This window comes from Echiichthys vipera (assembly GCF_963691815.1).
Source record: "Echiichthys vipera genome assembly, chromosome: 6".
Lineage (NCBI taxonomy): Eukaryota > Metazoa > Chordata > Actinopteri > Perciformes > Trachinidae > Echiichthys > Echiichthys vipera.
Genome location: NC_139831.1, coordinates 7,943,363 through 7,954,234, shown reverse-complemented (window position 1 = coordinate 7,954,234; position 10,872 = coordinate 7,943,363). Strand labels below are relative to the sequence as shown.

The following is a 10,872-nucleotide window of genomic DNA, read 5'->3' as shown; positions in this document are numbered from 1 at the left end:
GTGGGATCAGCCCTGGACTCTCTGGTAGCCACGTAGCTCGCTAGCAACGTTAGCTGTGCAGGTAAGTGCCTGTTGTGCTCGTTATTTTACTTCACAATCAGATTATTACCCCTCAGACAGGCTGTGTGAACATGTGAAATAACACTGTTTGATATGTGTGTATCACATTAGCGGCTACACTGAGTTTTATTAGAAAATATAATGTTAATAACTTAGCTCGCTTGGCTAGGTTGGTAGCTAACTGTTAGCTAGCAGGTATTAGCATAAGAGTGCTGTAAGATAGCTTCTACCTGATATCATGTTTGTAATTTATGTTATTAATCATAGCTGTGTTTAAGGCAACAGTGTTTAAATAAGCTACTAGACCCCAAAATGTCACTATTTAAGTACTAAATAAGATGAAATGTAGCTAACGTGTCATTGTTTTTATTTTACAGCTAACGTCAGCCAACTTCAAGATGGACTTGCCACATCATGGGTACCGAGCAAGTAAGTGGAGACATGAGTCACAGTGTTAACATTTTTAAAACGTTTTACTAAATATCCATAGTTCCTCCTTCTGGTTTTCTTACTAGAGTTACACACACACAGCTCAACAGACTGCTGTCCCATAACTGATGATAGATGTACACAATAAATAAACAATAAACCCTTAACTAAATAAAATACAGTAAGTGAAAATAATAAACTATTAGTTAAATATAGAGGGTAAACAATGGACAGTAAACAATACAGTCTTCGTTAAATATATAAACTAAAGATAAGAATACAAGTAAAATAAAATCCACAGGAAATTAAATCGTTAAGTTAAGTGCAGAGAGACGTATTAAGGATAAATAGAGAAAAATAAAGATAATATATATGACTGTATATTGCATTTCAGTTTATACAGTGGGTAAATGACAGAAGCAGAAATTAGCAGTAAGGTTAAATTGTTGCACTTAAGTGGTGGAAATATATAACTTGGTTTGTATGGTACCTTTAAAAACTGTAGTTTTCAAAGTGCTTTGACAGCGCAAATCAAAACACACACATACACATATATATATACTGTATAAACAAAACAAATAATAATAGTGAAATCCAGTAGGGCACAACATAACCATATTTAAACATCATTGCATAGAGAGAAGGGGCGTCATTAATGGACAAATGAAATTATTATTATTATTAGCTTAAGCTGCTTGCAAAAAAAGATAAAAAGACGACATCACAGGAAGGCAAGTTTATAAAAATGATTTAAAAGAGGATACTGTAGTATAATATACTTGATTAAATAATATAAAGGTTACCTGCATGAGGGTTGTACTGTTTACTATAATTCATTTACATGGTGTGGACTAAATATTAGAGATACTTGTCACTATAATGCAATACAATTTACCAGCACCACTAAAAACAGCCACCAAACTGTCAGTGAAGTTAAATCAATGCATGGCTTAAAACATTTTTAATATATTTATATATATATTTAATAAATGTAATTTTTTTAAAATGACATTTTGTAACGGTAGGTTGTCAAAAGTATCAATACTCTGATACTTTTACAACACCATAAGTACACAATCTCTGTTAAATATATTGTCGTAACTACCGAAGTTATATAAACAACAGATCTGTAATCAAGTTTCTGCTCTGGTAGTGTTAAATTAAACCAAAAAAATCTTTATTTTCTATGTTGCACAAACCTCTCGTTGTCTGTGTTTAATCAGCAAACAAGCAATTCTGTCACTTTAGTGAGTTTCAACATAGCGACAGCACAGATGAAACAACAGGGACGAGAAACAACTGGTCCTCAACCTGTGGCTGAACTTTTTATTATTTTTGCTGCAGTATCAAATATCATGTTCCATACTACTATTGTACTAAAGTTTGAAATTCTGATATCCTGACAACCTTAACCGTAGGGTTCTTTATTGAGCTGCATTAATCCTTATTACACCGTATTAGGTTTAGCAAAGGGTACCTAATAAACTGGCAACTGACTGCAAACCTCTGTCCATTCATTTAGTAATTTTAACAGTGGACATGGGGACATTTTTGGACTATCTTTAGTGAACTTAAATTAAGGAGCTCCTCATGTTCTCTTGGTCCTTACAGAGTATTGTTTCTCCCTAACTTAGGCAAAGACTTGATATGGTTGAAATGTCTTAAGTGATAGGATTAACATATTAAACAATGTGGGTGGATTTTAGTGTATGTTTATCCTTAATTGTGGATAATAAGTTCAGGGTTACCCCCAGAAAAGTTGTTGTCCCGAGATTTGAAAGTATGACTACGTCTAAGTTTCCATTGGAGCCGTCTCACTATAGTTAAAAAAAAAAGTTTATTAAAACTCTGTAGCTCAGATGAGGGTCAACTTAAGTCTGTGGGCCAATGAGCGTTCAACACACTGGGGGAAACCCTGCCGCTAAAACCTACATGAAATATAGAAGTGAGTTTTTCAATATGAATTCAAATACTCTTGATTTACTGTGCTGTGTCCATCTTTTCCATAGCTAAACCGAGAGCTCGTGCAGCTCCCCCCACAGCAGATTCTGTCCTGTTTGATGACACCAGCTCTGCAGCACCAGCAATGAACAGTCAGGGATATTACACTCCTGGTTACAATATGCCAGGACCCACAAATGACATGGGAGGTCCCGGGCCCAACAACCTGTTTAATGACCCAATGGCCAACGCTGCAATGATGTACGGCTCCTCTTTAGCAAACCAAGGAAAGGATATGGTAAACAAAGAGGTGAGGGAAAGCAGGATGCTATGACGTTCATTCTGATATGATCTGCTACTGTATGGGGGAGGGGGGATGGGATGTTAACCCAGTTTTTTATGAATAAGGTCAAGGCCTAGATCAGGCAACTGGCGCGACTTTACACTTACCACAATGTGAGAATACAGGTTTAAATGCAACTCAAACACACTCTGAACTGAGGCTGTCAGGATGAATCGATTTTTGCCAAAACTGCTGTTACATAACTCCGTGATTTCATGACTAATAATTAAAGAAGCTACAGTCTTGATTTCTGCATTGTTGCCCTTTGAAAAAGAATCGTACGTCACGTCGTTTGTGTGTCGGTGTGTGTGTGTGTGTGTGTGTGGTGAAATCTTCTCTCGCAAGTTACGTAACACGGGTGTGTGTGTGTGCCGGTTAGTTTTCTGTGTGAGTGAGTGGTGCCACTCACCTGAAGCGTTGAGAAGAAGAGCTGTAAAAATATCAGTGGGAAATCGCAGGTTTATATCGCCTTAAATCCGCTGTGTGGAGAGTTTTGGATATCTATAAAATGACCAGGGAGTTGTTGTAGAAGATGGATATCCACTTTAGCACTTGGCACCCCTTTATGCTCAAGTCAAGGTAAAATGTAACTTGTGATTGTAACATTACTAAGCTAGACGAAAATAGTCAAAACTCGGCTGGAGTATTTCACAACATGTTAGTGTTACTTTCTGAATCTTGCAGGGTACATAGTAGTTACCTGGATGTTACTCCCGTTCTATGAGTACGGGCTGAACCCTCTATTTTCAATATAAAGTAGGCTGACGTGTTTTATTTGCAGGGCCAAAAGAATCTTTTTTTCTAAACCGTGATTATTCCTCTGACAATAATCGTGATATCAAAATCTCATATTGTGACAACCCTACTCTGAACCATTTTTATAATGGTTTTGAAATTTCACCAAACATACAGGTGTAGACACGGCCTGACTCTTAATGTGATAAGATTGTGGGTCTAAACAGGAGTCAACTCAAATACAGTAATTTTGCTTTACAACTGTGAAATATCACGTTTTCTTCCATGTCCCAAAAAGTGACTCTTAAATTAATAATTTTAAGTGCTTCCACAATGAGACCCACGTGTTCTTTCATTTTCGTGGTTAGAGTCTAGGAGCAGTTTAATACTAAATTATTTTGAGCTACTCTCCAATGATGTGATATTAATCACACCCAGAGCCTTTTCACAATTATAACTTTAATCTCCAAGTGGCGTTATTGTTAATGCACAGGCTTTCTAACCTGACTCCCATGGGTCACATTTGCTCTGCATTTCCATCTGGGAACTCTCGTTTGGAAATTTTGGGAAGGGGTGAAAATACTGGTTGCTGATTGGATAAACCATCTGTCTATCGGGGCAAATCAACCAATCAGATCAAGGAAGCGTATGACGTACGAACAGAGGGTGGAGGCAAAGCTCAGAAAGTAAACAACCTGTTGGTAAAGGATATTTGCCGTTTGTCTAACGCAAATTTACGGATAAAAGGCACAATTTCAGGTGTCCGGCCCCTAGTCCAACAGAAGGATCCAAGAGAAAAAAGCGTTAGCGAGCAGCTAACAGAATCAGGGCTACTGCTGTCTGAAAATGTGTCTAGATCAGGTCCGATTTGCATGCATCTTCTCCAAATTTTCTCCGCTGCATGTTACCAGACTGATCTGCGAGTAAAATACAATGGGGCTCACGAGATAGGGGGGTCTATCTGTGATTTGCATGCATCTTCTCCAAATTTTCTCCGCTGCATGTTACCAGACTGATCTGCGAGTAAAATACAATGGGGCTCACGAGATAGGGGGGTCTCACGAGGCTACAGGTTTTCAATCAAGCAGACCATTTTCTGTTCCGCTTTCTTATCAAAAATAAGTTGATGAATTTCCTCACCCAAGAGTAAAGAAGGAACATTTATACATGTATCGCCTGTGTGGCGCATAAATAACGCTGATGTTGTTCTGCTGGACTGGTAACTTTGATACGCAGATGGTAAAAAGTACGTGGACTAGGTGTCAAAGTGCGTCCCGAGGGCATCCGCAGCCTTCTTTAAAAACCAAAACTATGACTCATCTTTATTTATCAGCATTTGCTGTCTGTCACAGTCATCTGTAAAGTTAATGTTTTGCACTTCCTTTGCCTTTCAGATCAGCAGATACGTGTCTGTGAACAAGTTGAAATACTTCTTTGCTGTTGACACCAAATACGTGTTGAAGAAACTAATGATCCTCATGTTCCCTTACACACATCAGGTAATCAGAGCCTTTCATCCCGTCAGACTTTGTCCTACATCCGCGATTGAGACGACACAAAACATTTAATAGCGTGCATGTCTGCTTGATAGTTTTCCCTGGTATCACATTTTCACCCACTTATCACATTTAAACTGTGCACTCGAGATAATCGGCCACTTGATCTCCGCTCCCGCTTTATTTACGAGCATATGAATGCTGTGATTACCAGCGTGGATATAAAATCACACTGAGCGCAGTGAATTCCCACACACTTTAACTTACTGAGATAGTAACTTATGTCACCACTCTAAACATTCTGTACCCTGATAGTGTGCAAACTACACAGGGTGCAAACTGTCCTTGCAAGACCAGGGTCACACGAAGCAATACTACAGAAGATACTTTTCCCACGACATGTTATTTTGTTTAGTGGTTCTTCCGAGGGAGATAGCAGGTCCACAGTAGATGACATATAGAAGTGTTATGCGTCATCTGAAAGCTGGGAACCTGAGTATTTACTTGAGACGCAGCTCATCACTGCGTCAAGTTGTTCTTGTCATACATCTTTAATAAACATTGTTTTCTATTTGACGCCTATTTAAATGTTAAATGTTTATAAAGGCTCAGAACATTCACATGCTCTATTATGTCTCATAACTTGTTGCAACGATGTTTGGGTTGATAACAGATTGGTGCATCATTTTAACATTTTTGACCACTTGAAACTGGATAAAAATGGTCAAATATCCCTCCACAATACCTCATTAAGACACCCAGATCTTGGGGAACACAATAGAGAAATCCATACTGTGATTTGGGTTAAAACACTTTTATTATTTGGATTTTTGCCTTTTTCAGCAGTCGGATGGTGAGCACTTCTGTTGTGTAAACTGCTCAGAAACCCCTTTATTGTCAGTATACCTATGAGAGTCATACATCCCCTGAATGCTCTAAGTCTGTAGTTTGTGGTTGTGAAGTTTCATGAGGCTGTGATTATCCTTGTGGTCACAACAGCTCATTTTATACAGTGAGGTTTCAAAAGTGGTCTCGCTACAATGAAACTGCTGCTATGGAGACTAACATCATCACATGAATACAGCTGGGCGCATTGAATCCTCAAGCGTCTCAGCTTTCCAGTCAGACCCCATTTATGCAATTCAAGACTGTTGAGGGTCCCCAGTATGCAGATATAATCAAATACTCTGTTTTAGAACGGGCTTGGGTCTATTAGCGCTACGTGTAATACAGTACGTTACTCTGTATTTACTCATTTATTACTTATGATCGTCTCCTGCTGTTACCCCTGATTCATCATAGAGCTTGAGTCTGATCATGTTTAACTATCATAAAAGTGATTATCTAAACGTTTTATTGTTTCATGTCAGTGCAGTTGCTCATCTAGTAGAGCTTTCAGGTGAAAAAGGAGCTCTACTGACTATTGTATTTGTGTGATTGATAGGATTGGGAAGTTCGTTACCATCGGGACACTCCACTGACTCCAAGACAGGATGTGAATGCACCAGATCTTTACATACCAAGTAAGTTTTCTATGGATATAATATTATTTTAATATTATAATGTATTAAGTGTTCGTTTTGTCTTGTAGCGATGGCTTTCATTACCTACATTTTACTTGCTGGCATGGCCCTCGGCATTCAAAAACGGTGAGTCGCTCTTCGTTATTTACGTTATGACTCACTATGTCTCGTATCAAATAAGGTAAATAATGAGTGGGTATTATCTTTGTGTGCAGGTTCAGTCCAGAGGTTCTTGGACTGTGTGCCAGCACCGCCCTTGTGTGGGTCATCATCGAGGTCTTGGTGATGTTGTTGAGTTTGTACGTGCTGACGGTACACAGCGACCTCTCAACCTTCGATCTCATCGCCTACAGTGGATACAAATATGTTGGGTGAGCAAATCGACAAAGAAAATTAGTGTGAGGGTTAGTTTCAGATCAAAGCTTCAACTTACGAACCCAATTAACGTCAAAGAAATGAACGTACCTCTGTAAATAAGCCATTTTAAAATGTAACTCAACCCATGTTAACTGCATTATATGTTTTGAATATTGAAGAAACTATAATATTTATATAAACATTTGCGATGCTTCTCCTCTAGGATGATCTTCACAGTGATGTGTGGCTTACTGTTTGGCAGCGATGGTTATTATGTGGCCCTCGCCTGGTCCTCTTGTGCCCTTATGTTCTTCATTGTAAGTATTCTCAGTTCTTATTGACATCGTCCACTTTATTTATTATAATAATAATAAATGTATTAAAAGAGCGCTTTCCATCAGGTGCTGTACAATAAAAATAAGGAACAGTTTAGTAAAAACAAGAACAGTTCAGAAAGAAACATTCACAGTAAAATTACAATTAAAACACAACTCCAGACTCGGACAAATAAAACAATAGATTATTGCATGTGTGTGTGTGTGTCACAGTCGACTTACATTGCAGCTATATATCCGCCAAGAAAAGCTCGTTAAATCGGCTGCGTGGAGCGTTTTGGAAATCTGCAACATGAGCAGGGAGTTGTTAAAGAAGATGGAAATCTAAAAGTGCCTGCAAAGGCTCCAACACTTGGAAATTGTTCCAACATCTTCGAGATAATCAGCCCTTTATGCTTAAGTCAAGATAAAAAGTCTGCACCAGAGCAGTTTAATCTCTGCTGGAGTCGTTCACAGCGCGTTTGCTTCCTGAATGTTGCAGGATACGTAGTAGTTCTCTGGGTGAACTCCAGCTCTGTGAGTACGCGCTGAACCCTCTATTTTCAGTATAGAGTAGGCTGACATGTTTTATTACCAGGGATACAATAATGTTTGTGTCTTTTACCTTCCATAGTGTAGAATTATAAATTCCCTGATTTAATAATCCTGAAAAAAATGCCTCTAACAATAATCTTGATGTCAAAATCTCAAAAACTGTGACATCTCGTGTGTAAACCGGACATTTAAGTTAATTTTTGAACAAACTGTGGGATTGGAACAGAAATAGTAATAATAAGCATCTGACAAAACTGTAATCTACACGCACACACACACACACACACACACACACACACGCACACGCACACGCACACGCACACACACACACAGTTCTAATAAACTATGGATTTCCAGCCTGCAGCTCTATTGTATTTCTGCAGTGAAGCATATTTTTAGTTCAGGAAAGGTGCTGATTGCCTGTGTAATTATTGTTAATTGTATTCTATAAGTAGGTCAGCGTTTTGCATATTCAGAGGCTGTTTTTTCCATTTCAATGATGAACTAAATAAACAGAATACACAAAGAATAGAGGAGAGCTGATGCAACACAAAACTAAAATTAATATACATATGAACAATATAAATCATCCTCAGGTTTACGCTTTAAACAGGTTCGTGCAGGTGCTTGAAATCCTTGAAAACGCTTGAATGTTAATGTGTTTCTAAGGTTTGAAAATGCTTGAAATTGTATCCACATATCATTCACATCAAATTGCTATAGAATAGAAATACCATTAAATTTCTTGACCTTCTGGTATTACAGAACTGTTTTAGTTGTTTATAACATAATATTGTCTCTTTTAAAGTGATTTTAATGGAAAAAAAAGAAAGAAATTTGTAGAAACATGTCATTTACCACAGCTGTTAGGTGCTGGAAACACTTGAAAATTGCTTGAATTTGAATTTTGTTACTTTGATGCTAGTTTTTGGACCTTTGGATGATTATTATTATTAGTTTTGCCTCAAGAAACATATGTAACTAAGTGGATTTGTGCTATAATCGTTCAAAATGGAGTAACTTCGAAGACAGTTTTTTATTGGACAACCTAACCAGAGCGAGCGTCAGCCTCAAGGCTTCCTCCTTTCTCGGATAAACCCCCTACATACTTAATATATTCTATAATTAGGGCCGGGCGGCTCTAGATCATCCATAACAATATACATCACAATATAGCATGTTCTCTGGTAGTTCAATAAATAAGTAGTCTTTATGAAATACCCACACGGTAAAGCTTATTTTTTTTATACTTCCGTTTGAAACAAATACCTCACAAATAAAAATATTAGGTATTTTAGCACTTTATTAACAACTTTAATGCAAAAATGTAAACTTAAATTATTTCACTTTTGAGTTAGTTAAGTTTTGAGGAAGTATATGCTTGTTAGGGCGCACTCCCACTGTCCATCCGTACGGTTCCCTGTGCTTTAAGATGATTGCCCCCCCCCCTCCCTCTTCCCCCGGGGCCCAGTCCCGCATGTACTCACGTTATTAGAAAGGATCTGAGCCGCTGCTCGGATGCCTCTTGCTTATACGTCATCACACCTCGGAGATTTAGTTTTGTCCGACTGTTTTTCGAATATTTTCATCCGACAACTTCTGCAGTTGACACTTCACCTCTGCATCAAACCACCCAAAACTGTTTGCCGCATCTTTTTAAATGTCTGTTGTGGAGATCAAACGCATATAAATAGTCTCAGGACTGCTGTCAATGCTCGCGCTCATACACATGCGCACACTCATGCCCATACATGAGCGCACACTCGTGCCCGTACATGTGCATCCTTGTTTTACAAAAGCTCACCCCGCTCGAACGGGCCGTGGCCGGCAAGCGGGCCGTGGCTGGGCGCGGAACAGTTGTACTCGCACTGATCAAATGAACTAGAATTTAGAGGTGAAGCGTGCCGGGGCACAGTACGAATGGACAATGTGAGTGCGCCCTAATTATCAGTTTAGATGAAATAATTCTGATTTCATCGTGACTTGATTCGTTGAAAGATGATAAACGATCATCTCAAAGTATCGCCCGGCCGTAGCTACAACATTTCACTGTTTGCCTGAATTGTAGGTTTTAAAGATGCTTCTGTCTTCGCAGGTTCGATCTCTGAAAATGAAGATCCTTCCCTCTCTCTCCTCGGACTCCATGGGGACGGGATCAAGTGCCAAACCTCAGTTCTGCCTTTATATCACTGTGGCTACCGCCGTCTTTCAGCCAATCATTATATACTGGTTAACCTCTCACTTGGTCAGGTGACCGTGAGGCATTTCATAACCTGACGTCCAAGCGCGTTGGACCCGAAACCTTTGGTTGTTGAGTGTTTGTACACCGGCCTTTATACGCTCTTTTGTCAGTAAACTCAAAACATATGTAGACGGTGTTGAGCTGCTGCGCGTGTTGAGCTTGTTCATAAATGAAACAGTTTCTTTGACTTAACCACAAAGTGTGACGCGGAAAATGTCTCACTGGAAGTTGTTTTCAACCGCGAGTGAACAGAAACTCTGACAAATGCTTATTTTTTAGCCCCCTAACTTTGAAGAGAAGGGCTTGTTTGATCATAACTCAGTTTCAGTTCCTTTTATAAAACGTCCCTGAACGTGCTTTTCAGTATTGACGCCCCACAGTCCAAACGCATACAACACATCAAGACACACAAGATTCAAGTGACTTCTTTGTAATACGGTAAAATTGCTACATTATCCCATTTTCTCCCTGGATTTTATTTATCTACATTTGACAAAGCATGACAATGTTTGGATTTTTTGTAGAAAAAAATAAATATATTTAGCTTTGTGTATTCAATTTAAACTGTTTCCGAGACTTTATTTCTACACAAAGAGCTACTTCTGCAGGGGAAAGTTTGTTTGTGTGATTGATTTTATTCTGAAAAATACAGATTCATGTCGGTTAATCTTAATTTCTAAAGATTAAAGGTTAATGTGGCCCGGGACAGGGACGTTTGGGGTCCCCTGCTAGAGCTGCTGCCCCCGCGACCCGACCCCGGATAATCGGATGAAGATGAGATGAGATGAGATGTCGGTTAATCTTAATTTCTAAAGATGCCAGAGCTCCGTATTTGGCCAACATTATGTAACAACGTCAGGTAAACGTTTCATACTTG

The 10,872-nt window shown here is 38.8% G+C and overlaps 1 protein-coding gene across 1 annotated transcript; it reads left to right on the top strand.

Moving 5' to 3' along the window:
- Window positions 1-10,553, top strand: yif1a (Yip1 interacting factor homolog A). Its single transcript, XM_083914734.1, has 9 exons — window positions 1-61; window positions 438-489; window positions 2,499-2,740; window positions 4,903-5,007; window positions 6,449-6,527; window positions 6,596-6,653; window positions 6,743-6,898; window positions 7,108-7,201; window positions 9,849-10,553. Exons 2-9 carry the CDS (start codon window positions 459-461, stop codon window positions 10,005-10,007), a joined length of 924 nt encoding a protein of 307 aa, XP_083770860.1. The 5' UTR covers window positions 1-61; window positions 438-458; the 3' UTR covers window positions 10,008-10,553.
- The last annotated feature ends 319 nt before the right edge of the window (window positions 10,554-10,872 follow it).

Bases quoted from the DNA above. Each gene is read 5' to 3' on its own strand.
- yif1a (XM_083914734.1), top strand. From the start codon at position 459: ATGGACTTGCCACATCATGGGTACCGAGCAA. The intron at 2,741-4,902 runs GTGAGGGAAAGC...TTTGCCTTTCAG, and splicing joins AGGATATGGTAAACAAAGAG to ATCAGCAGATACGTGTCTGT. The intron at 7,202-9,848 runs GTAAGTATTCTC...CTGTCTTCGCAG, and splicing joins GTGCCCTTATGTTCTTCATT to GTTCGATCTCTGAAAATGAA.